The sequence below is a fragment of the Melanerpes formicivorus genome, unplaced genomic scaffold, assembly GCF_026170545.1.
Source record: "Melanerpes formicivorus ecotype bairdi unplaced genomic scaffold, bMelFor1.0.p_v2 SCAF_110, whole genome shotgun sequence".
Lineage (NCBI taxonomy): Eukaryota > Metazoa > Chordata > Aves > Piciformes > Picidae > Melanerpes > Melanerpes formicivorus.
Window position 1 is genome coordinate 1,323,676 of NW_027142462.1, and position 25,166 is coordinate 1,348,841.

The 25,166-nt window shown below is 40.1% G+C and overlaps 1 protein-coding gene across 1 annotated transcript in view; it reads left to right on the plus strand.

Moving 5' to 3' along the window:
- The window catches only part of GPC6 (glypican 6), an 842,052-nt gene that overhangs the window by 778,268 nt on the left and 38,618 nt on the right, over nt 1-25,166 (plus strand). The window contains exon 7 of the mRNA XM_068166885.1: nt 4,052-4,081. Within this exon, the coding sequence (XP_068022986.1) occupies nt 4,052-4,081 (30 nt within the window). The remainder of the gene's footprint in view (nt 1-4,051; nt 4,082-25,166) is intronic.

Sequence of the window (25,166 nt, forward strand, 5' to 3'; positions counted from 1 at the left end):
TTCAAAAATGCTTTTATGCATTAAGATATTTTTTTCAGTTAGAGCTTTAACATACACAATTGAAAAAGCCACATTAAGTTCTTCCACTGCATTTGTCTAAAAATTTAGTTTTATCAGCTAAAAATTCAGTGATCATTAATCTCACTTTGTTTATTCAATCATTTTGAAAACAAGACTTAACATCAGATTATTTTCTTTACTTCCAGTCATTGGATTCACATTTCAGACTTTGATGTCACTGCTATTTATACATCTATAGATTTATAGTGGGCTAATTATTATAGCCATTAATACTGTTTCGGCAATCATCTCAAGGCAAAGCCAATGAGCGAAATTAAAGAGTTGTAAAGCACCTGAATCAAGACAGACTGCATCTCATACTGCCTGCTTGCCAAGCTTATTGATGAACATTTGCACAGTATTTGGTCTGTCTTGTTGAAGACTGTTGTGCTCAAGGCTGTAGCAAGAGCAAGGGGAGAGGAGTAACCATCTGAAAACAACTACCATTAACTAGGGATGTGAGGTTTTGGTGAGCTGCACTCCTGTCAGGTGCCAGGCAAGTGCTAGCTGCATTAGAGCACCAAAATGTCTTGCTATGGTTATAATCACAAGCCTAAAATGTCTACAGGTTTCTCTGTTAAGCAGCTTAAATCACTGACTAGGAACTCAAAATATACTAGTACAGATAAGGACTTGGGTATCTTCTTGACATCATCATTCATCAAATTCCTTAGATGGGTACAGTAGTCTTCTAGTCAGCAAGTCTTTCCACTCACTTCTATCTATCCTGTATTATATCTACTGCATTCTGTCAAACTTCATATCAACTGAGTTGGAAAATAATGTGACATTTCTAGTCAAGACAAGAGATTACCCTCCAGCAAAAAGGAACATTTGTTAGCTCTCTGCTCTTCTGGAAATAGTGAAGCTCTGTTATCCTAACAGGAGAAGTGGAAAAGATGTTTACCTCCCTTGTAGACAGGTTTTCAACCACAGCAGGTTCATAAGCTAGTATATCATCTTAGGCTAAAAATCTGGCTGACATATTCAATCCATATTTGATGGGATCTTAATTTCACCATTTCACTTTAGGTTTAGAGAACTAGCCCTTGTGTATTACTCAATGCAGAGGCCTGGATCTTAATCTAGAACTAGCCAAGGTCACCAAAGCCTGTGGATTTCATTCATGCCCTGTCAAAGATAAAGGTTGCAAAGAGAGCAAGTGGGAGTAAGAACATAAAAAGGAAGGCTGAGAGCACAGTACATCTTAGGTTAGTTTTATAAGAACAAGTTAAGCATTTTTGTAATGAAAAAAGACATAAAGGAGAATTCTCCTAAACACATTGATATCCTTTTTAAACTATAAGCTTCCAAAATTCTGAGCAGCATCCTGAATACCACAGAGTTGTCACATATTCCAGCCTTCTAAGGCTGTAGATAATGAAAATTGCCAGTGCAGATAATCCATTATAACTCTTAATCACTTTCAAAGGGGAGCTTGTCTCCATATGATTTAACTAGGTTTGTTTCTGCATTATTTCAGGGAAAAAAAAAAAAAAAAATGTTAGCATTGCTGCTCTCACCTTAAAAAGTATTTAATCCAAACATCTGTCTGGTTTTCCTGCTGGTGATATTTTGAAAAATAACTGTTTATACTCATAGTGATGACTATAGGTATCAAATACATCTCCAAATGGCAGCTATGCATGTGTTACTGTCTTTTTTGTTGAGAATAACAATCCCTCCAGTTAGAGATGGCCACTGACCTCAGTGGAGTGAGGAAAGGCTGTTTATGTGGATTAGAGCAGAAAGGCTTGCTTCAGAGCTGTAATCCCTTATCAGCACTTAGTAAAGGTCACTGGCTGCTACTCACACCAACTGGGGTAATTTTATCAAAAAGAATCTAAAGACAGCACTCCTGCCCCACAGGAACACCATTCAACCTGCCTACCTTGAATCCTTAGCATTTAATGTGCTGAATCCTTCTCTGAGTCATGTATCTCACTTCATTAGCTGTAGTCAGAGCCTGGAGGGCCAGCTTCATGCAGATACTCCAAACCCTTGCATTGCCAGCAGGACTTAAGGAGCAGAACTTTCCCAGTCTGTGCACTGACCATTTTTTATTACTTTCTCGATACAAACATACAGCAGTATCACTATTTTGATGGTAGTGTCAAACAGTTAAAGCCTCTTTTGATTTTACAAATATAAGAAACAAATGTTTCCTTGTGAGTCAGCTGACTGTTCAGTGTTATGTTAATGCTTTTAGAAGTCTGTTCTGGAATTTGTATTCATAAAACACTATCAGATCACTTTAAACTGTCATCACAAAGTCCAAATGTGCAGCAATGTAAATCTCAAAAGAAGAGACAAACAATTCTGCTTTCATCTGTCTTCTGACATCATGTTCTCAGAAGAATCCAAATTTAGAAAATATTTCCTCTGCATCTCAATGTTAGACAAACATGTAGCATATCAGAGCCAGTTTTGGGGGTTTTTAGCTCCTCTTCATATCCCCATTATACACTTTATTCAGTTGAGCTATTTTATCAGGTGTGTTGCACAAAGCAGCCCTCAAAAAAACCTAAACTGAAATTACTGAGTACTGAGCACATCTGAGATGTTGCTCTTTGCCTGAACTTGTGTTATTCATCCAGCCATTCCATTCCAAGAGGAGGGAAAGCAGTTTTCTTTTGTTATTGTCATATCTGTAACCAGTTACGTTTAATAAATAAGAAATATATCAAATGCATTGATATCATTGGTTTAAAATGCATAAGATGTTTTCAGGAAGTTATGTAGAGCTTGAGAGAGTCATCCAAGCATATATGTAAAACACCATCTAAGACATCCTGGACCATCTGAATCATGGGACCAGCAGATATGGCACTGCACTAGAGGAGACCAATATAATTCCAGAGCAGCAATGGGGAGCTGGGTTGAATATGCTGCAGCACCTCAAGCAATTCAAGATATATCTGCTCAGGCAGTTGAATCAGATCTTTATAGAATAGGGCTTAAAAGTCAGGCTCTTTCTGAAGTTAATAGAGATATGTCTTTGGAGAGTGATTAACTCCATCTATCACAGACACCTCTCATACACTGGGAAATGAAAGGCTCAGCTGAGATATCTACGTGTAGATATGTAACACTGAGACGACTCAAAGTATTTAAGATATCTGATTAAGGTGACAGGTCAGACAGTAATTTGGGATGCTCCCCTGGACAACCGGCAGTAGAATTCCAGGTAGAACAGCCCAGAGAATGCTACTAAGTGGCATTCAAGCAAGAGAACAGAACTGGGACTTGGCTGCTCTCTGCAGGTCCCTCTGGTTGGAACTCAGATACATAAACATAGTCACTGAATGCTAATTGAGATGCCTATGGTCTTCAAGATGTCAAAATGTGAAAGCACAGTTACAGAACTGACTGGAAGATGGAATACCTCAGAGCTACTAAAATCACTTTCTATGTCTATATTTAGGTAATTGAATTCCACTCTATTTCTCTACTGACTGTAACAGAAGTAAAAATAAGGACTTTTCTGATTCAATATAGAGACCTAGACACTATATAGATACCTAGAACCAGTTATGTAGATTTCAAGTCTAGATGGCTGTAGTTTTTACTGTTAATGGAAAGAAGTAAAGGTCTTCATTCAGTTATCTAATGTAGCCTCAGGCAACTGAATTGAGGACAAATACTTCTAAAGCACAACTGATCTTATCCTAAAGTATGCATTTGAGCAGCTCAGACAAATCATTCTGTATCTCTCTACTACAAAGAGCAAAAAATTGACAGCCTTAGTCTAGGCATACAGCAATTACACTTGAAGTTCAGTGAAACAAATACTGTCAGAAATTAAATAATTTTAACCTCTGAGCTCAGCTGCTTCTGTAGAGCGTGAATGATGTTACATTTCTCATTTAAAATCAACTGACTATAAAGACTCATTATCTTCTCTGTAGTTACCTGTTTGGTATAACCTGTGGTTTATTTTGTTTTGTTTTGTTTCTCTGCTCCCTAAATCTGTTTCCCTCTTGCTACCCAGAGGACTATTTGGAGGACAATGCAACATGGTGTAAGCTTTGGTATTCTTATTCTTCACCTTCATTCCCATTTGTTTTTGCAATATTAGGCAAAACACTTCTTTAAGTTTCATCTTCACCATCGTTACTTTGCGTGTGTCTTGTAGGCTAAAATGCTATCAGCGCTTTCTGTACCTTTGCATTCTGGCTAATTTAATCCCGTTCAGTTCACAGAGATGTTGGTTCTTTCCAGTATTTTTCCTCCACTTCAAGGATGATGCCTCACCCCTTGAAAGACCATATGTATTCCCTCAGTGAGTTAAAAGCTGGTGTAAGTGTCCCCATGGTATCAGACGCTACGTATTCATGTACAGAAATGCCACTGTGGTGGCATTCAGCTCCAAGTCCCATGTCTTGAGATAGCATGGGAGCAATGGAAACAAGTCCTCAGGCTGTGCTCTCTCCCTAGAATTGTACCTGTCTTGCTGTCCAGCAGAGAAACCATTGGGCTTCTCTGTGGGAGCCTGATAAAGTAGATTCTCTTATGTTTTCCAGCTTCATAAGTTTTTGTGAGTGTTAAAGGTCCCTGTTTTCAGGCAGAAAGCCTCCTTGGCAGAATTCAGCACAGCAGGAACAAAGTAGCATGCAGATATGCACCCTCTCACTTGTGAAGTACCTCAAAGCACTTAGCATGGACTATTATATCCTGCTTCTTAGCAGGACTAATTAGTCTACAGAGAGCACCATGCTGATCTAGCCATACTACCTCCTGCATTTGAGCTGCCTCAAGTACCTCTGTATCCAGCACATCATCGTACAGCACAGTGATGCCTTAATTCACCTGGAATTTCTCCTGAGAACATACTGCAGTCTGACCTGGCTGGACGTGTATGAAATAATTTCACATTTTCTTTCAGGAGGACATGGAAGCTTTCTTGATTTTCCACAAGGGAGCTGATGCACTATTAACCATATAATACATAATGCACATGCATACTATGGAGACAGGCAACTGGGAAATCGGCTGTAGCATTTTGCAAGTGATTTACATTCAAGTACAGTATAGCAGCTGCATAGATAAGTGAATGAGCATGCACCCAGTCTGAAAAAGAAAACCTTTTATGCTCTTTACCTTGGGGAGGGGAATATATAGTGAATTTTGTAGGAACACATTGTGGTTTATATTCTCTTCTGCTTTCCTTTAAATAATAGTAAATAAATTCCCCATTTCCAGGAGCATAAGACCCTGAAACTTTTTCTTTTTTTTTTTTTTTTTTTTTAGGAATCAAGTGATACATATTTTTAAGTGTCCATTCAGTCATATTTTTAGATATTTAGATGTTTGAAGATATTGGTTTAGATATTTGATTTTTGTTACCCCCCCCAAAAAAAAATAATCAGTAGTAACCTAACAAATCTGTTATGAACAGTTATTTCCCAGCCCTGGAGACTACATGAAGTTGGGGGGGTGAGGAGGGAATAAAAAGGGAGAAAAATTAGTCTGCTGTTAAAGACTAAAATCAACAGGGCAATATGCTGGGAAGGCACTGACCTGAATTTCTCAGGGAATCCTCTGGGGCACATCTGAAAGTGGAGTTTATGCTTCAGTTTTGTTAGCATCCATTTGGTCCAAAGTATAGAAATGTTAAATATACGTAGTGATAGCACAGTTTTCCTAAGACAGGATGTTTATTCTCAACACTTTATTTCTCAAAGGGACCTAGAATAAAATCCAGTAGGTATAAAACTTGGAGGGTTTCAAATATTGAGTTTAATTTTTCAAACAACTTCTGCACACAAGGGCCATAGGGGAAGATATAACAAAGAGCCTGTAAAATACTTCATAGCTCAGGTTTTGGTCACACTCTTAAGAGTGAAAATGACAGGCTCATGCAGGTGTTTCAGAAGTCCACTGACTTCCCACGGGCTACACCCCTCACATCTCTTAGATGCTGTGCTGTTGGATGTGCCATTTCCCTTTGTGTGATGTTAATCAGCCAATAACTCCTGCAAAACACAAAATGTACAACTTCTCCAGCTTTAGGTTTTGTGTGTTTAAACGGAGTCCTGTTTCTTATTAGCTGTCTGGATAAAATACACACAATGAATAAATATGTTCTACAACATCTGTCGTGGTCATTTGATGTCAGATTTAGGATTTGATTGGTTCTCAAAAAATAAGTGTTTGCTTCATGTCACGTTTTGTTTATTCTCAGTTTCTGTGCCACAGCAGCATCTAAGTAAGTTTAAGTCTGTGCCATCACTTTTTCCCTCATGGTTTATACCGGCTTCAGTTGGCAAAGGCAGATGAATGACGGTGGCTGTCAGAACCCTCCTGGGAGACCTGTCAGAGTCCCATTTTTAAAAACAGTGATATTATTCCATCCCCCAGCTGAATGGTTCTGCACACTGCTGTATCTGATGCATTGCATTCCTAATGTGTATGAGGCAGTTAGTAAGAAAGAGCCATATCATAGCGGTTGCCTCTGTCTTCAGGTGGAATGGGTCTGCCTGCTGTTCAGACCCTGCTTTGTAAGAGCAAGGAAAGACTGTATTCAAACTGCAATAGGAAAGATATGTCTCTACCTTAGTTATCATGATTACCTTGATTACCATGCAATGTCTGCCTTGCCTGAGGAGTATGTGTTGTCTCATCGAACACAGTGCCTGCTTGGGCATTTTCTAAAAATGTACTTGTCAGTACTAGTTGAACTGGCTCAGAAGAATAGTGAAGAGGTGATTGGGAACAGCCAGCATGGCTTTGCCAAGGGCAAATCCTGCCTGACCAACCTGGTTGCCTTCTATGAGCAGGTGACAAAATTAATAGCTGAGGGGTGAGCAACTGATGTCATTTACCTGGACCTGAGCAAAGCCTTCGACACTGTCCCGCACCACATCCTGGTCTCCAAACTGGTGACACATGGGTTTGATGGGTGGACCACTAGATGGATAAGGAACTGGCTTGATGGCCGCACCCAAAGAGTGGCTGTCAATGGGTCCATGTCCCAGTGGAGGCCACTGACAAGTCAAGTACCTCAGGGAGCAGTACTGGGACCAGCCTTGTTTAACATCTTTGTCGGTGACATGCACATTGAGCGCAGCCTCAACAGTTCTGCTGATGACACCAAGTTGTGTGTGCAGCAGACACACTGGAGGGAAGGGAGGCCATCCAGAGGGACCTTTACAGGCTGGAGAAGTGGCCCCATGACAACCTCATGAGGTTCAACAAGACCAAGTGCAGGGTCCTGCATCTGGGTCGAGGCAATCCCAGGCACAAATCCAGGCTGGGCACTGACTGGCTGGAAAGCAGCCCTGAGGAGAGAGACTTGGGGGTGCTGGTGGACAAAAAGCTCAACATGAGCTCTCAGTGTGCACTTGCAGCCCAGAAAGCCAATCAGATCCTGGGCTGCATCAGGAGAAGTGTGGCCAGCAGGTCGAGGGAGGTGATCCTCCCCCTCTACTCAGCTCTGGTGAGACCCCACCTGGAGTACTGTGTCCAGTTCTGGAGCCCCTATTACAAGAGGGATATGGAGGTGCTGGAACATGTCCAGAGAAGGGCCACGAGGATGATCAGAGGGCTGGAGCACCTCTCCTATGAGGACAGACTGAAGGAGTTGGGGCTGTTCAGTCTGCAGAAGAGAAGGCTCCGAGGTGACCTAATTGTGGCCTTCCGGTATCTGAAGGGGTTCTACAGGAAGGCTGGGGAAGGACTTCTCAGGATCTCAGGTAGTGATAGGACTAGGGGGAATGGAATGAAGCTGGAGGTGGGGAGATTCAGGCTGGATGTAAGGAGGAGGTTCTTCACCATGACAGTGGTGAAGCCCTGGAATGTGTTGTCCAGGGAGGTGGTTGAGGCCCTGTCCCTGGAGGTGTTTAAGACCAGGCTGGACGAGGCTCTGGGCAGCCTGATGTAGTGTGGGGTGTCCCTGCCCATGGCAGGGGGGTTGGAACTAGATGATCCTTGTGGTCCCTTCCAACCCTAACTGATGCTATGATAACTTCCTTTTAACTGATGGGTGTGAAGACCGACTAAGAGTCATCATCTCATTTCCAGAAAAGTCTTAGGTGTATTAATGATATAATGAATCCCTAATACAGATACGGAGAATACAAAACCTGCAGGAAGAATCCACTCCTGATTACTAGACTTTTCTGCACCCAGTAAGATAAAGAAATGGCATAGTAATGAGTCTTCAGTTGTACATTGAGAAATTATGTGATTCATGATCTTGGCTAGACTTAAAGTTTGCATGTCTATGACATATCAAAGATTTTTTTCTGCTTAGCTTTTCATGTTTCTGATGTTGCTATCAAAATCTGAGTTATCACCTTATTCCTTCACCAATTAGTGGAAAGAATTAGGCACCTCCAGACCTTGCTTAAGATAGTAATTTGGAGATGACAAGAATCTGAATTACCCATTTCACCCCACTGATTATAAAGAGAATCTGGGTGATTAGCTCTGATATTCCATTTGTAATGTCTAAATGTAATGGCAGTGCTGGGCTTTGAAATTAGGTGCTACGAATCAAATGTGAGCAAAACAGATTTCGGTCCAATCATATTCCTAATCATACTCATAGTCATGGTATCACCAAGTAGAGGGATGGCTAGTCTCCAGAACAAACAAATAAATAAAAGATAGTTATTAGGAAACTGCACAAGTTTCAATCAGTGTCAATTCCCCCTTGTAAATTTGGATTAAAATCCGCTTTCTTTTGTATGATATTTTAGCCTCTGCTCAATAAAGACCAGGGTTGTTTTTCTCCAGCATACAAAAATTTTGTATTATCAGTCTCTGGAAGATTAATGTAAGCAGAAAATACATCAGCGTTTCTCTTTCAGCTGAAAGATAGATCACATTTCATTTCACGTGTCTGTGCATGAATCTGTACAGAAGGAAAACTTAATTCTTAATGTTCTTGTTAATGCTAAAGAAAGATAGTGACTATATAAATACCTTCTGCCTTTTAGCTTTTTGACACAATATTAGAAGAAAAAAATGTTATTTTAAAATTGGTAGCAGGGTTTTTGTCCCTGCTTGCAGTGCATAAACCATGCTCTATTAGATGCTTCCAAGTAACATGACAGTAACAATGATGAGTGACTGTCTGCCTGGAAGGTGTTGCACTGTGATGAATTCTTGCATTGTTAATATGACTACAACCAACAAGTCCTAAGATTCAAAAAAAAAAATGGATTTTGTAATATATCACCAGTTCAATTACTGCTAGAAATTTAGAAGGTTCTTTGGTGCAAGTGGCTACAGATCATAAAACGTCTTTTCAGCACTGAAGTTATTTGCGCACAAGCATGGATACCAACAGAGACATTAAGCTTTGGTAATTTCTGAATTAATTGCAAGTAATGATTCTCACTCTCCAAAGAAATATAGGTGTTATACTTTATCAGCAATCAGTTTTCTCCAGCCTATTGCAGCTATTTTCATTTTGCAAGACTGCAGCACACAAGTATATTGTGAACTCATAACAGGAGTGTTCAATGCTAGACTCCACTTATAACAAATAGTAGGTTACAGCAGACTGAAAACTGATTTCCCAAGCCAAACATCTCATATATTTTTCTTTGGTTGCAATAGACAGAAATTGACACTTTATGGACTTTTACGTGTATCCCCAGTGGTTAGAAGGGAGGTAAAATACAAAGACTGAAAAGGATTACCTTCATACAAATAGTGACCTTTTTGTGAACTTTGTTCAGTCAAAACGAAATATTCTACATTAGGAAAGATTTCTTATATTTTCCACCTGCTTTTATATCCCATCCACCAAAGATACCAATGTATGAATCTAGGTTATTGGGATAGCAATATGGGATGTTTCTATTACAGCAAAGCTTTAGTGGCTGGTTACAGATACTCATTGCTGGCAAAGTCAAAACATTTGATAATACTGGGGAAGAGGAAAGGAAAAGATTCATCATATCTAATTTTATCCGTCACTAACTAAGAATAAGTCTAAGTCCATGCATACATAGGCAGACCCAACAGCCCTTTTTAGGTCCTATGGCTGTAGGCCCTAGTTATTCCTGATTCCTGATACTTAGTTATTGTGGAACACCTGCAAGATGATATCAGATATGTCAGAAATAGTGTGGCTAGGAGGACTAAGGAAGTGATTTTCCCCTTGTACTTGGCAGAGGTGTGGCCATACCTCAAATACTGAGTTCAGCTTTGCAACCCACACTACAAGACACTGAGTTGCTGAAGTGAGTTCAAAGAGGGGCAACAAAGAGAGTGAATGGTCTAGAGCACAAAAAGGCAGAGTAGAAGCTGAAGAAACTGGGGTTGGTAAGTATGGAGAACAGGAAGCTAAGGGGAGACCTTATCTCTCTGTACAACTACTTGAAAGGGGGTCATAGCAAGGTGGGAGTTAGTCTGTTCTCCCAGGTAACAAGCAAAAAAGATTGTAGGAAATGGCCTGAAGCTGCACCAGGGAAGGTTTAGTTTGGTAATCAGGAAAAATTTCTTCACTGAAAGAGTGGTCAGCATTGAACAGGCTGCCCGGGGAAGTGATGGAATCGCCATCCCTGGAAGCATTCAAAAAACACGTAGCTGTTGCACATTGGAACATGGCTTAGAAATAGATTTGGCAGTGCTAACAGTTGGACTCAGTGATCTTGGATGCTTTTCCAACATTAATGATTTTATGAATCTATGATCCAGCAGAGTCCTGGTTTGAGTTAGAACAAAATTAATTCTGATGGGTGATTTTACGTTTCATCTTAATCTCTTCTAAGTAACTGCACTTTCTGAAACTAATGGCATGTTTATATAAACAGTGTCTGTTTCTAGCAGACACTCCATGTTTCTAGTTATTACCAAGACTACTACTAAATCTTGTGTACTACCTTGAGGTGCAGAGTAAAAGGCCACACCTGCAGGAAGGATGAGACAGCTCTGGTGACCCTAAACTGACCAACAAGGTATTCCATATACACCATATTTAGTATAAAGCTAAGGATTCACAAGGGTCAATATCTTCTCTTCAATGGCTGGTGTCCATTCTGCCTTTAGTCCAAATCCATGTATTCCTGAATCCAATTCCAGAATCCAGCTCCAATTCCCATCTGCCACTGAGTATAGTCTGGGACTTCTACAGTGGCATCAGAGGTGATGGTGACTAAACACCGTTGGGGGGTTGAGTTTGTATATATCCATAGATACCTTATTTTATTACTATTATTAAAGTAAGTAAGTCTCTATCCCTTATTCACTTTCTCTTCCCCTTTCAGAAAGGACAAAGAGGGTCACTTGTTTAGCAGCCAGCTCAGCCCTGACCCTTGACAAATAGATCCCACTCTGGACACTAGCATGTATAGAAGTACACAGTAAAAGACAACTCAAGTAACTAGTATGGAGTCCCTCTAGAGATGGTTAAGAAAACAGGCATAATTCAGAGCATAATTCCAGTCTAATGTAAACATCTGCCAGAAATTGCATTAAAAGTTTCCTGAAAGTGTCAATGCTTCTCTGTCAACTATAAAGAACTTTATGCTTGACAAGATATTTAGCTTACAGGGGGATAGAGCAGAGTTAGATTAAGCTCTGCTGAGCAGTCAGTACTTGACTTCTCCACAAATAGCCCTACTGAAGTAAACATGACTGAGGCTATTGCAATTTAGGACTTTAGTGTACTCACTGAGTACTGTGTAGATGCTCACAAATTCATCATGTTCTGGTGGCTTTGCAGTCTAATGGTAGAAATCATAAATGACCACCATGTTTGTGTCTTTATTGGTTTTCTCAGGTTTTGCTGCTTCTGCACTGAATGCATGTGATGTGTATGTCATTTGTGGTACATAAGAAATAGATTCTCCATGTCTTATTCAATGTCTCTAATATAGGTGCTCTGTAGAACTGGACTGGTTAATTGTCCATAATAACAATGGACAGCTAGTCAAAACCAGGAAGAATTCACTTGCTGAAACACAAATACCTGAGATGCCCTGAAATATCTAGGCATCTGCAAGGAGCTAACAGATGTATATAAAGGCATTACAGAACTTCAGTCTTCTGGATGCTCCAGAGGACTCCAAAAAGGCATTAGATTCATTTGTTTCTGTATTGAATGAAGGATTTAGGAGCTACTTATAATATCCTAAATTAGACCAAAATGAAGCAGCTGTCCAACTGAATAACTCCCTAGATTTTATTGACTAAGAGGCCATAAGCTGTCCAGAGAAAAGCATCTAGGGCCTTCATATGAGAGTCTCAGATATGGTACAGGATCTAATATAGAGACCCATACTGTCACGTGGAAGCTAGGGAAGACCTCCAAAGATAATAGATATCTGTGTGCAACCAACTGAATTCCACTTCAGGTCTCCACTGTCTGTGGTGGGGTTCTCTGACACCCAGCCCACACATCAACACCCACACTGAGAGCTTTCAAATTCAGGCAAGACCAACACATCCAGAACCTGATAGGTGACTAACATTGCCGTTCATCTGAATAGCAGCAAAGCACATTGCTGATACACAAGCAGCTCTTACAAGTCCCTAGAATATTTACCTTTGCCTTAAAGTGCTGTGAATTTTGCTTTCCTACTACCTATTTGGACAGCATAAATACTTTATGGTAACCCAAATGAAAACAGTCTGGAATGAAATTTGGTTTTCCTCCTTAGACATTCCAGCCCATAAAAATTTTCAGTGCATAATAATAACTGTCTTACCTAAGTAACTGCTACAGTGACTGAATTAAAAAGCTAATTGCTTGAAGTACATTGCCTTTTTTTTAGTATAACATACCTACAGTGCTCATATCTTAGAAGTGTGGTATAGGTACAGAAATAACAGGAATTTTAGAAATGTGTTTCTTCTGCAGAAGGGGGGGGGGGGAGAAAAAAGAAAGAAAAAATCACTTATAGAAAAAAATCCCTGCATAATAAATGAACCTGAAAGAAACATCCTTTTCCATGATCTCATGAGGAATGTTAATGAGCTTAAAAATCAGGGACCATTTATAATTTTAGAAATAATGGGTACATAAAAGTCCCTTTAACTGATATTCATTCATTCATTCATTCAGATTAAATCCAGATGACCAAATGGAAGTATATAACCCTTGAGTTAGCCAAATAATGCATCCTTTGTTAAAGTCATCTGCAATAGGTGCTTTCAGGGCTATTTTAAAAACCTTTACTAGATGAAGATGAACTTCCATCTTTCGGTTTGTGTTTCTCACCATTGACTGCAGAAAAAGAGTTCATAGCTCAAACATGGACACTGACATGCTGTGAGATGAATTTCATCCTCACACTGTCTTATGGAGCTCAGGGTCTATAAACCTGAACAGCCTGTGCAATCGCTATCATGCAGCTTGACGGAATTTCTTCTTCATTTTTTCTGGCAACAAGGGGTCACTCTATTCTAGGCATTGAACATGTATTAAAAATATATTCCTGTCTTGAACACCTTAATGGGATCTTTCTTTCAGGTGTTTGTTTCTTGTGGAGTAGAAGATTAAGGGTTCCCAGTCATTGCTCATTGTCTCTGTATGATTTTCTAACCATCCATTTGCACTAAAGGGTTGGAGCGATCCAGAAAAATTTATCATCTGTTTCTGTAAATCGTGATCTTTGTAATATCCAAGTTAACAAAGTATGAATTGGTAGCCTGCTTGCCTCACAAGTGAAAGAGGAGAAAGTTAACACAGTCTTCCTCTTGTTGCTTATGCTCAGACAATTCAGTTCGCATTACACCTCCAAGGGGAGAGTAGTACAGAAGTGATGCTGTACCTGAGGGTACAGGACTCACAAAGACTTGAATAGGACTGGAAAACCGTGGCTATTTTCATCTGCAATTCCTCTCTCATAGACTATAATAGCCAGATTGTTTGGGGGGGGCAAGAAAAGGACAGCTCCTGTCTCAATCCCACCTCGTTTCTTATTCCTAGGCCAACTAGAGTTCACCCAGGCAAAGACCTTTGTTGTTAAATGAAAAAGGATGAACTAAGCCCCTCTCTGCCTGGAGAGAGAGAAGCCCAGCTTCATTTTACTTTTCATCAAGTCAGCCCTTGCTTGATAAAAATCAGTGTGGCAAAGCTGAGTCCTTTAAAAATCTTTATCATGAAATCAGCTGCATATAGGCAGATAGGAGAGAGGTTGATTGGAGAAAAAGTATTGCCTGTGAAATGTGCATCGTCTCACTCAGGAATGTGACCAGCTGCCAACTGACTTGATAATTTCCTGGGACAAAACCCCTCAAATTCTCAAGCTAGTTGTGAAAGCACTTTTAAAAAATCCTATTTCCCACAGGTTGTAATGCTGATTTATTTCTGTGCTAAAATGTGAAATAACACGGCTGGCAAACACTTTTTCAGAAATCTAGAAAATAGTTAATGATATATAGGGACATATTCTTCAATGTCATTTGTTCCTTAATGTCTCCCCATGGCAAAGGCACCATAATCACTTCAAGGCCACTCATCCCCATGCTAAAATACTATTGTCTCTCTCAGCATGTGATTTATCAGAGAGAAAAAGGAGATTAGAAGGGCATCACTGTAAGAAAGAAGACGTGACCGAGATATTTCCATTTCCACCTAAAGATTTGACTTTGGCCTCCTGGACCAAATAACCAAGGCTACCCACCCAATCCAGGATATGAGCCATAATTTGCTGGTGTGTAGACACAATCAAGTTTCTGGACTTTGCCCCCTGGCATGTGCCCTCATGCACTCTGGAAGCTCTCCAGCAAATTCAAGTGAACTTATCAGGAAAGGACTCAGCTGCTGTACATTGACCACACATCTGTGTTTAGACCCACATACTTTTATTATTCCACTTGAAGCACTAGACTGACTGATGCTTAGAAAATCCAAACCTGATTTGCACTTGTTCAGATAGCCATGCCCTTATTTTGTCATTTTTCACTATTGATAGTGACAAATAGCATTATTGACAAGACTAAGGTTCTCTTCAGGATTTACTGCACTTCTGAATGCAATGTCATCTCATTTTGAGACCTTATACTGCTAGCTGTCAGCTTGCTGAAGTGATTTCTATCAAAGAAAGCAATACTCACTCTATTATCCAGGTTAATGACAAACTTCCAGAAAGGAATCCAAGGGTCAGCCTCCATTTGCACAATTCACCATTTAATTTTAATGGATTAAATTGCATGGTCAGGCACTAATAAGAGCATATCTTTGAACGCTTCATTCTTGCTATAGTGCTGGAAGTTGCCATAGTAACTTATCAGGATAAGTTAATCAAGCTTTGCCTTTTATCGGAAACCAGATGGAGCAAAGAATGCAACCACAGATCTTTAGACACCTGTTAAAACCTCAAACTGAAATTCAGCTAGAGGTAAATAGGGAAAGGGTCTCTCAGATAGAAATCATAGGCATAATATATTGGCATAAAGGAATGAAGGAAAATGAAGCAGAGGAAGAAGTGGTTACATTTTTTTACTGCCAATATTTAAGTATTTTTCTGGTTTAGAAAGAAGGCATGTTTATTTTGTAAATATTCTGATATTCAATATGGTTTGCTACATTCCTTTTGTGACTACCATATCATATTTGCTTAGTCAAAGAGATTTTCTTCTCAGTTTTATGGGGGTCAGCTCAGAGTAAGAAAATCAAATAGTCCTGACTCCCTTTCATATGCCATCACTTATAACCTCCAGAAACCTACACTGTCTTTTCATGACATGTCTATGGCTAGGTGGTGATTCATGAAGCAGAAAGGCAACAAGATTTTCATGGGCCAATGTGGAGATCCATTCTAGCATAAGAAAAATCTTGTTTCATGGAGTGTGACAGCCATCAAGAAAGTGATGCAGAGAAAGATATTGCATTTTCCACCAAGGGTGGCCTGAAGCACCAGGAGGAGTGGAACAGTATGGAGAGGCCTGACAAGTTTTCCTTGTGTTGTGAACATCCAGTGGTCAGGAATTTCAGTTCTGGAAACTGGCTGTGTGCTTTCACACAGATTCAGGGAACATCAAAGCTCTCAAGTCCTTTGCTTTGGAACATAAAATATGCTCTTGTCTCCTTCTATCCCCAGAAGCCAAAGAGGGCTAACACTAAAGCATTTATTTTTTTTCCTGTCTGCAATTTTTCATTTACTTGTAGGCTTTGGATGTAAAAGGTCATAACAATATGGCCAGTGCAAGTATGTGCCTAATGTCCTATGCCTACTGGCCTACATGATAAGGGATAGCAGTGCTGCAGCCTGGTAAAGATATCCTACAACACTGAACGGGAGCATGCCATGCTGGCTGCCACCATGGGAGTAAGCTGCCACTCTGCACTGCATATTCAGAGAAGGAAGGTCAAAATCACAAGCCTTGGGTAGCACACTTATGAATACAGATTGAAAGCCAAGAGGTGCTTTATACTGACACAATCACCAGCTTTTACTCTTTGGGGTACATCACACAAGGCAGCTTGAGCTAACTTTGCTCTTCATCAGAAGAGGTACTAATCCTGAAACATTCCACAGGCATCAAATGCATTTGAATTTCAACAAGCTAATCAGAATGCCCAAGGTTAGCCTGGCTTGAGAAGGTACTAAGCATCCATCTAGTTTCCATGAAGAGCACTCATCTGCACATTTTTCTTTTGATATTTTGCCAGCTTTTCCTAAGTAGGAAAATGAAATGAGATAAAATTGCTAAAACCACCTTGAAAGAAATTGTAAACATTGTAGAGATTTGCCTTTCATAGTACATTTCTTAAAGGGCTGGAAGCCATCTGTGGGATAATGTGAGGAAAGTTATATATTCTGAAAATAATTGAACCCAAGAAGCGTGTCAACATAAAAAGAGGATGGGTCAGATAAAATAAAAAGCGACTCTATCTTTTCTCCCACACCTGATTGAATTCAAACATTTTGTGTGCTGAAAAAAATCATGGGACATTTTCCTTACTTTTTTTTATGGGCACAATGACCCCACCTGGAGTACTGTGCCCGGTTCTGGAGCCCCTTTTAAAGGAAGGATCTGGACATGCTGGAACATGCACAGAAAAGGGCCACAAAGATGATCAGAGGGCTGGAGAACCTCTCCTGTGAGGACAAACTGAGAGAGTTGGGGCTGTTCAGTCTGGAAAAGAGAAGGCTCCAAGGAGACCTTATTGTGGCCTTCCAGTATCTGAAGGAGGCTGGTGAGGGACATTTTAGGGTGCCAGGTAATGATAGGACTAAAGGGAATGGAATAAAAATAGAAATTGGTAGACTCAGATTGGATGTTAGGAAGACGGTTTTCCCCATGAGGGCGGTGAGACACTGGCACAGGTTGCCCAGGGAGGTGGTAGAAGCCCCATCCCTGGAGGTTTTTAAGGCCAGGCTGGATGTGGCTGGGAGCAACCTGCTCTAGTGTGAGGTGTCCCTGCCCATGGCAGAGGGCTTGGAACTAGATGATCCTTGAGGCCCCTTCCAACCCTAACAATTCTATGATTCTATGAAGAATCTATTAACCTAAGAACTGTACAGAGAGGTTTTGCACCAAGAACTTGAGTCAGTAATTAATTCAGATCCAGACCATCCCAGCCTTTGGACATTGAATTATATTGCCTTTGGAAAGCAGATGGGTGATATGAGTAAGGCAGGTAATTCTTTTATGTTTCTTTTTAGTCTGCTTTTGGTAAGGACTACAAACAGAAATAAGCAAATGAAGTATCGTAAATTGACATAATCTGTTATCTCAGGTTGAAGCACAATTGCAGATGTATTTTACAGATTTCAAAGGTTCAGAAAAACAGAATGCTCCAGTTTGGGGCTAATTCTGAACTGCATTCCTATGTTCAGCTTTAAAAAGTACAGCTGGGTATCTCATCTCCTTACTTTGATGCACAGCACTGCAGAAGCTGGAACACATCTGTATGTCTCCATAGTCCAGGCAAGAGTCCTGGAGAATGCCACTCCCAGTTAGAGACAAACTTGCAGATGGATTGCTCAGAAAGCAGTGTACTGATTGCTGAGATGCTTTGCATTTCTTCTCAATTTCTGCTGTTTGAATAACATCTTTCAGCTTGCCTGCTTACATATTTTCAGACAAATCTTAAAGAACTTACAGTCTCAATGGTAAAGTTGCCCTGGAGTTTAATGATGTAACCTATTATTTTTCATTTGCATAATTCTTTTGACATAACTGTGCCTTCCTCTTGAACCTGTAGTGTGGTTATAACCCTTTTTTTTTCCCATCACAGGCTGTAGTTTTGCATAGAGTAGCTAAGTTAGAAATTCAGCTTCGTGAGCAGCTGTACTGTAGAATAAAAGAAGACAGGCAAAGCATCTGTAAGAAACAAAACTCATTTAGATGTAAGTGCCTTTGATCAGCAAATGTGGCAAGGGCATGGGGAAAATAAATAGGTTTATCTTAAAATAGGACATAGTTCAATGTCATTCCTAGTGTGAAAGTATTCTTTTTGCAAAGCTTAAACATAAATTATGCAGGATCAATGTTCGATATTGGCTAGGCTATTCTAAAAGGAACCTGTAGAAACTGTGCTAATTGATCATTGCCAATGAGTCTACTTGCTGTATGCCTCCAGACAGAGAAACTGAAGAGCGTGTAAAACTAGGAGCAAGTTGATGAAGAAATCAAACTACAAAATGACAGGAAGAAGACAAGAAATGTAATGACCAGTATAGGTTGGTTCAATTGGTTGTTTGAATGAAAATGATTACACATGCAGCCTCAGGAAGTAAAAGCATCCATTCCCTTCAACACAGTTTATAAAGTTTTGCACCAGTAATGAAAAATGGAAATAAGTCTCTCCTATGAATTATAGCAATTATCTCTCTGCTGGGGCAAGGTAAGTTTGAATTCTGTCATATTCCCCCAAGAAAAGAAGCACTGTGTGCTGTTATTTACCACACACCTCAAGAAATTCAACAAGATTTTCTTATTATTGTTTCTCTGAAGCACAGGGGTGCTCAGCTGCTCTTCTGCATTTCTGTGAGTAGCCTTTGACTTCACTGGGGGGCTCTATGTGGGCAGAGAGCAGCAGGTTGACACAGAATTAGATTTATTTCTTACACCATTACAAGGCAGTAATTTATTCATGGATTATGAATCCCGTTAAAATAAAACCCACATAATTTCTCCCTTATGGACCTTAACTGATTTGTGCAGAGGGAAACTGGTGCAAATCAAATTTTAAACAAATACATTTCTTTTCTGTGCCACCTGTCATGGAATGTTAGAAATCTAATGCTAGTGCTACCTTGTTAGTAGGACTTTAGATTATCTAGATTTCCTAGTTGTTGTTATAGAGATTGCATAAAGTGATGTGTCCAGGTGGAATGACTATTACTAATGAAAACTGGGGAATTTTCCCATTAAATTGCACTTGAACTGAACACAAAGTGAACTAGTGTGGATAAATAGGATTTATTTCAGGTCAAAAAAATCTGCTATTTCTTGGACTTTTTTTTCCAAAGAAAATGTGTATTTAATGTGCCCCCTCCTACAAAATTAAGTTGTGTTAATAAAAGCTAAATTATATTGTCCAGGACATCACTGCTGTAGCATTAATAGTAGCTCTTGATTTGTGATGTACCATGGCTATGCTGGAGCATTATTTTTGTCCAAGAGACTATGTTAAACCAAAAGCATTTGGAGCATCTGAGAAGTCTGCCTCTGAATGTTTTCATGTGATAAAAGTACAGATTTATTTGCATCATATAGGTGCAGCACATATGCATATAGCAGAGTTTTTCAGACTTGCAGACTGAAAACTTTGCAGCTGAAGCAGAGAGGTTTTGAGCAACCAGGAGAGAAAGTTTTTAATAACCCATGTCTGTACCTCCATTCAGCAGAGAACAACCTCTACAATTAACTGTTTAAAATGGACAGAGCCTGTTTTCTCTCTTTCTTTTGACAGTGATAAACTTTGCATCATGGACAGCCCTAGCCATAGATACCACTTAAGGCCAAAGCTATGCATCATCATCTTGTCAGTAGGCTTCAGTCTTGAATCCCAGAATTCATAGTTACTCATTACAACTGCATCAGAAGGTTTTGTCTCAACACACTAGGATGACCCTGATTTCTGTAGGCAAGATGGGCATCATGGTGCATGTTCCCAAGTGGTGGCTGCGGTCACTGCCCTCTGGGAACCGTGGTGCACCTGCGGCCATCAGAAGGCTTATAACTTCCAGGAAGTGAAAAACAAGAAACAGAAGAGTTGTCTTCCTTGTGAGTTCACATGCTTTGTTGTACTATAAAACAGGGAATGCTGAGAAGATGGAAGGAGACTGGCTAATTTCCAGTTCATTTCCATGATACTTTATCGAAATGAAAATATGCCTGAAAGCTGCATACTGCAGAAGAGGGATGTACCCCTGAGGCTCTCATCTGAGTCTTTCTAGGACAAGACTTCATCCTGCAGCAACTTTTATCCCTGTGGATCTACTTGTTCTTACTGCTCACGTGTAACCTAGTGGCAACCTGCCATCTTTTTCAGGTCTGTTTTCCCCTCTCCTTAATGCAAATTCTCTAATGGTTACTGATTGCTCAAGGAGGTATTGCTGCTCTTTTCCCTTCCGTTTTGAACTTTACAATTAAAAACATGTCATAGGTCAGCTCTGTACTCTGCAGTAACACAGACTAAAAAGTCAGAAGCCGGCTTTGTGTGAGCTGGTGTACCTCTGCCACCCAGCACTGTGCTGCACCATGGGAAGCTGCCAGCTTGGGTCCTAGAGGCAATAAAGATATTTTATCACCATTCTGCACCTCTTGACCCACATCTCCACAGGAATAACTGGTTCAATTGGTATGGCACTGCCATCCAGCCCTCCCCTCGCCCTGCTGTGGCTGGGGTTATCTCAAAGATCTCTGACTCCTGTAAAAAGACAAGCAAGCAAACAAACAAAAATTTTTAAAACATCATCTGTAGAAGAAGGCTGTATCCAGGGATCTTAGCCTACAGATTCAGTGAAATGGAAAGCAAGCAATGATCCCTCTAGTGTGAATAATGGAGGATTTACTAGAAAAATCAAATTTTGGAGGGACAGGTATCTTGTGATTTTGGGGGGAAAAAAAAAAATAGATAGATAGATAGATAGATAGATATAGTCCAGTTATATCAAAGTACCAGAGAGCATATAATAAGGCATCAGATAAAATGTTGGAAAAGTAAATGTGCTGGGAGCTTGTGAAAATACTACAGAATTTTCTCCCAAGGTAGAAAACTAACAGTTTTGACTGCTAAAAATAATTTTTAAAACAAATCTGAATATATAGATCAAATATGTAAATTGAAAGATCACTGGCAAGGACAAGAAACTACAATTACAATATTAAATAACTGAAATTTAGCAACCCAAAATGGTGATTGATAGAGGCTGGTTTGAAATTAAAATATCCAAATGAAGGGATTCACCCTCAAAACAGTATGTTTCCACACAACTGTGCTCCTTTATGTAACCATATCTTTCTGTTCATACCAGTAACAGGTCTTGCAGCATCCAGTGTTTTTACTAGTAGAATGCAGTATGACTTTTGCAGGTAGCACAGATTGGTCACATAATAAATATTTTATAGAATAGGATGGCCCAAGACAGTGATCTAAGTCACTTATGATTTTAGTCTATTTAGATAAAGCATGTTTTGATAGAGCCAGTAAAATTCAGAGGCAATGAGTCAAAGTCCTTTTGCAAGAGCTTAAGAGTATGTCCTGTCCATCTGTAACATCAACAAATCCAGGGCTGTTAAATCAGAAGACAAAGAGTTACATGGCAATATTCTTTGCAGTAAAATGGCTAAACCTTGAAGTAGTTCTTGATAAAAGGTTTGCTGCTTATCTATAGGTACACTAGATCTCAATGAATGTGTAATGTGTACTTGGCATAGCATACAGCTTAGTAAGCAGTGAAGCAGAGTTTATATTCCATGCTTACTCCACTTTCCAAGTGAATCAATAGGTCACTCCAGATAGAGTGAATTACAGTAATCCAGTTGGTAATCCAGTTTTGATCTTACAGAGGTATATGGTAAGGTTTTATTGGAGTGAAGAGGTTGTGTTTGCCTTTTCAGGCATAGATGGAAATATTATTTGGGGTTATAACAGCAAACCAACCATGCAGGAGATCCTTAAGGTCATATAACACACCTGGGTGGCCACCTGCCAAATCCTAGAATGCAATTGCACTCTTTCAATTTTTATGCTGATATCATATTTCATAGCATTCATGCCTGCTCTTCCCAGTTCACCCAAGTTATCTCAGGTGATCTGTAGTACATCTATACACAGCTAATCATTTTCTGGCTGTCTCCCTCATGAGGTTACTCAGTTAGTTGGCTCATCACACCAGCTGGAAGCAATGGGATGAATATGTAAAGTCTCATCAACATGCTGTGTGCAGGCCTCCTTATGCCATCTACTGACTCCCCCAGTTCCATTTTGAACTAGCTCAGTTGTTTCTGTATTGTGCCTGTAATGCAATTCATTCAGAGTAGGAAATAATCCCCAAGCTAGAAATAAAGTGCTTGACTGTCATATTTCAAGGGAGGGCTGCTAATTAGGTAAAAATCTCACACCATTTTATTTATATAGAAACCAAATTTGATTTTGAAACCACTGAGAAGCAATAACCAGAGAACTTTATGGTATCACTATTAAAGAGATGCTTCACAGGCTTTATTTATGACCTAATTTTACACAAAACACCTGCAGTATTGTGGGCATATAGGAATACCAAGTGCAGGGAAATAGGATGCCATCTGAAAAAAGTCATTTGCTCTGTGATCATCATGGGCTGGTTCCAATAGAAGACTCATGCACTTGCAAGTTAAGTCACACAACACCAAACATTGAAGCAGCTGGATCCCACTCATGAGTTAAAAAAACCCAAACCTGAGGCAAATGGATTGGCATAGGAAGCCAAAGAAAGTCAGCAACATGATATAAAATATGCATGCTGAGTAGGTGGTGAAAGTGCCTTGACAGGTAAAAAAACCTTTTTTTTTTTTTAATTAAGCACTGGAGTATATCCAAGTCTACCTTACTTTTGTAGCTAAGTTGCCTTCTTAGGGCAAAAATATGTATTAGGGCAGTTCCAAATACAAGTGCCACTTGCCATAGCAACCACACATCTCAGTATATAAAAATATATTAGCAACAGTTCAAGCACTGCCTTGCAGAGTGAGGGATATATCCATTGTGCCCATATTTCTAGTGGGCTGAGTTTGGGTGGCTCCACTGTCCACAAACAGAATTTTAGGGTAACATTTGAGACGTACTTTACTTTGGTAATGTATGTACTGCAATCGCAGTGCCTCAATCCATCTCTCTCACTAACCTTCTAGAGCAAGGCAGTTTGTAATGCCACACTGGAAACAGCAAGGCAACCACACTGTTTCTCATCCAGACACCTGTAGAAGTTTCTTCTAGGGTGACTATGCATTTTTTTAAGCAGGCTTTGAATTATTTCTGAATAACAGTACTAACCAATACAAGAGAGATCACAGAATCACAAAAACATTCACATTGGAAGAGACTCTCAGAATCACCAAGTCCAACCAATAACTCTTACAAGATGCACCCATAAACCATATCCCCAAACACCATGTCTAAACAAGCTTTAAACACATCCAGGGTTGGTGACTCAACCACCTCCCTGGGCAGCACATGCCAGTGCCTGACCACTCTTTCTGTGAATTTTTTTTTCCTAATGTCCAGTCCAAACCTACCCAAACATAGCTTGAGGCCATTGCCTCTTGTTCTATCACTAATTATCTGTGAGAAGAGACCAGCATCAGCCCCTCCACAATGTACCCTCAGGTAGCTGTACATAGCAATGAAGTCTCCCCTCAGCCTCCTCTTTTCCAGACTAAACAGCCCCAGCTCCTTCAGTTGCTCTTCATAAGATTTATTTTCCAGGCCCTTCACCAGCTTCATTGCCCTCCTCAGCACTGGCTCCAGCACCTCCACATCTCTCCTGTATTGAGGTTCCCAAAATTGTACACAGTACTTGAGGTGTGTACCAGAGCTGAGTGCAAGGGGACAATCACCTCTCTACTTCTACTGGACATAACATTTTTGATACAAGCCAGGATGCCATTGGCTTTCTCAGCCACCTGGGCACACTGCTTGCTCACATTCGGTTGCTTGTTGATTAGAACCCCCAGGTCCCTTTCTGCCAGACAGCTCTCCAGCCACACTGCCCCAAGTCTGTGACATTTTTTGGGGTTGTTGTGACCCAAGATTAGTATCTTGCTGAAGATTATTCTACCTTACAACCCAACTCCAGGCCCAGCAAGCACTTTCCTTTCATCCATTAGGGAGAAGGGATATAAATGTAGGACATACAGCTCTGCAGGGCAGTGATACTCTATCTCACAGCTTATTTTGGCTCTCAGTGGCCACTTGTCACACATTATCCCAGTGAAAGTCAGATTTCCTCTGTGTGAGGTCTAGAACAGAGAACTGGGAAACTCTGGGCAATGAGATAAATTTCTCCTAGACACAGTATGCTATACCACCTCAGAACCATGCAAAGCTTTCTTTTGATTTTTAAGGGCTTTAGTTTTTGCAGCTATTTTGATTATTTGGAGCCTGAAAGGTAGACACTGTCTCCAGGTACTTCTCTTCTGGCAACGTTTAAAATCCCTCGTTCCAGGAGGGAGAACAAGCCATCCACCTCATCTCCACTCAGGGCAATGCTAAGAAGTTTTATTTATATATACATCAGCTTAAATCTCAGCTTCAAGTGGTATGACCTAGCTGCAAAACCTGCCAACTCCCAGATGTCCTTTGTCTCCTGCTGTATGCTTATCTCTAGGAAGACTACCCTGGGTCAGGGGATGACAGTGATTACCCATATTTCTTTCCCATGTTCAAAGCAATCATTTTAAAGCTGTATGGTCTTTCTCACAAGCCCTTGTCTGGGTCTTGTCTAGGTCATATATTATTACTCAGTATGAAAACTGCAAAGTCTTGCTAGATTGACTGTAAAATATCCACAGGTTGCTGCAGGTTTTTGATTTGTTGCACAGTACTAGATGAAAATCCTTTCAGCTAAATATGAATGAAGACTCAAGGTTTATATAGCAGCCATCCAAGAAGAGAAGATCCTAACTCTACCCTCTGAAAAGAAAATGAGAGCTAAAGGAGTGTAATTAAGAAATTTTTTTGCAAGTAGTAGGACAGCATTTAGAAA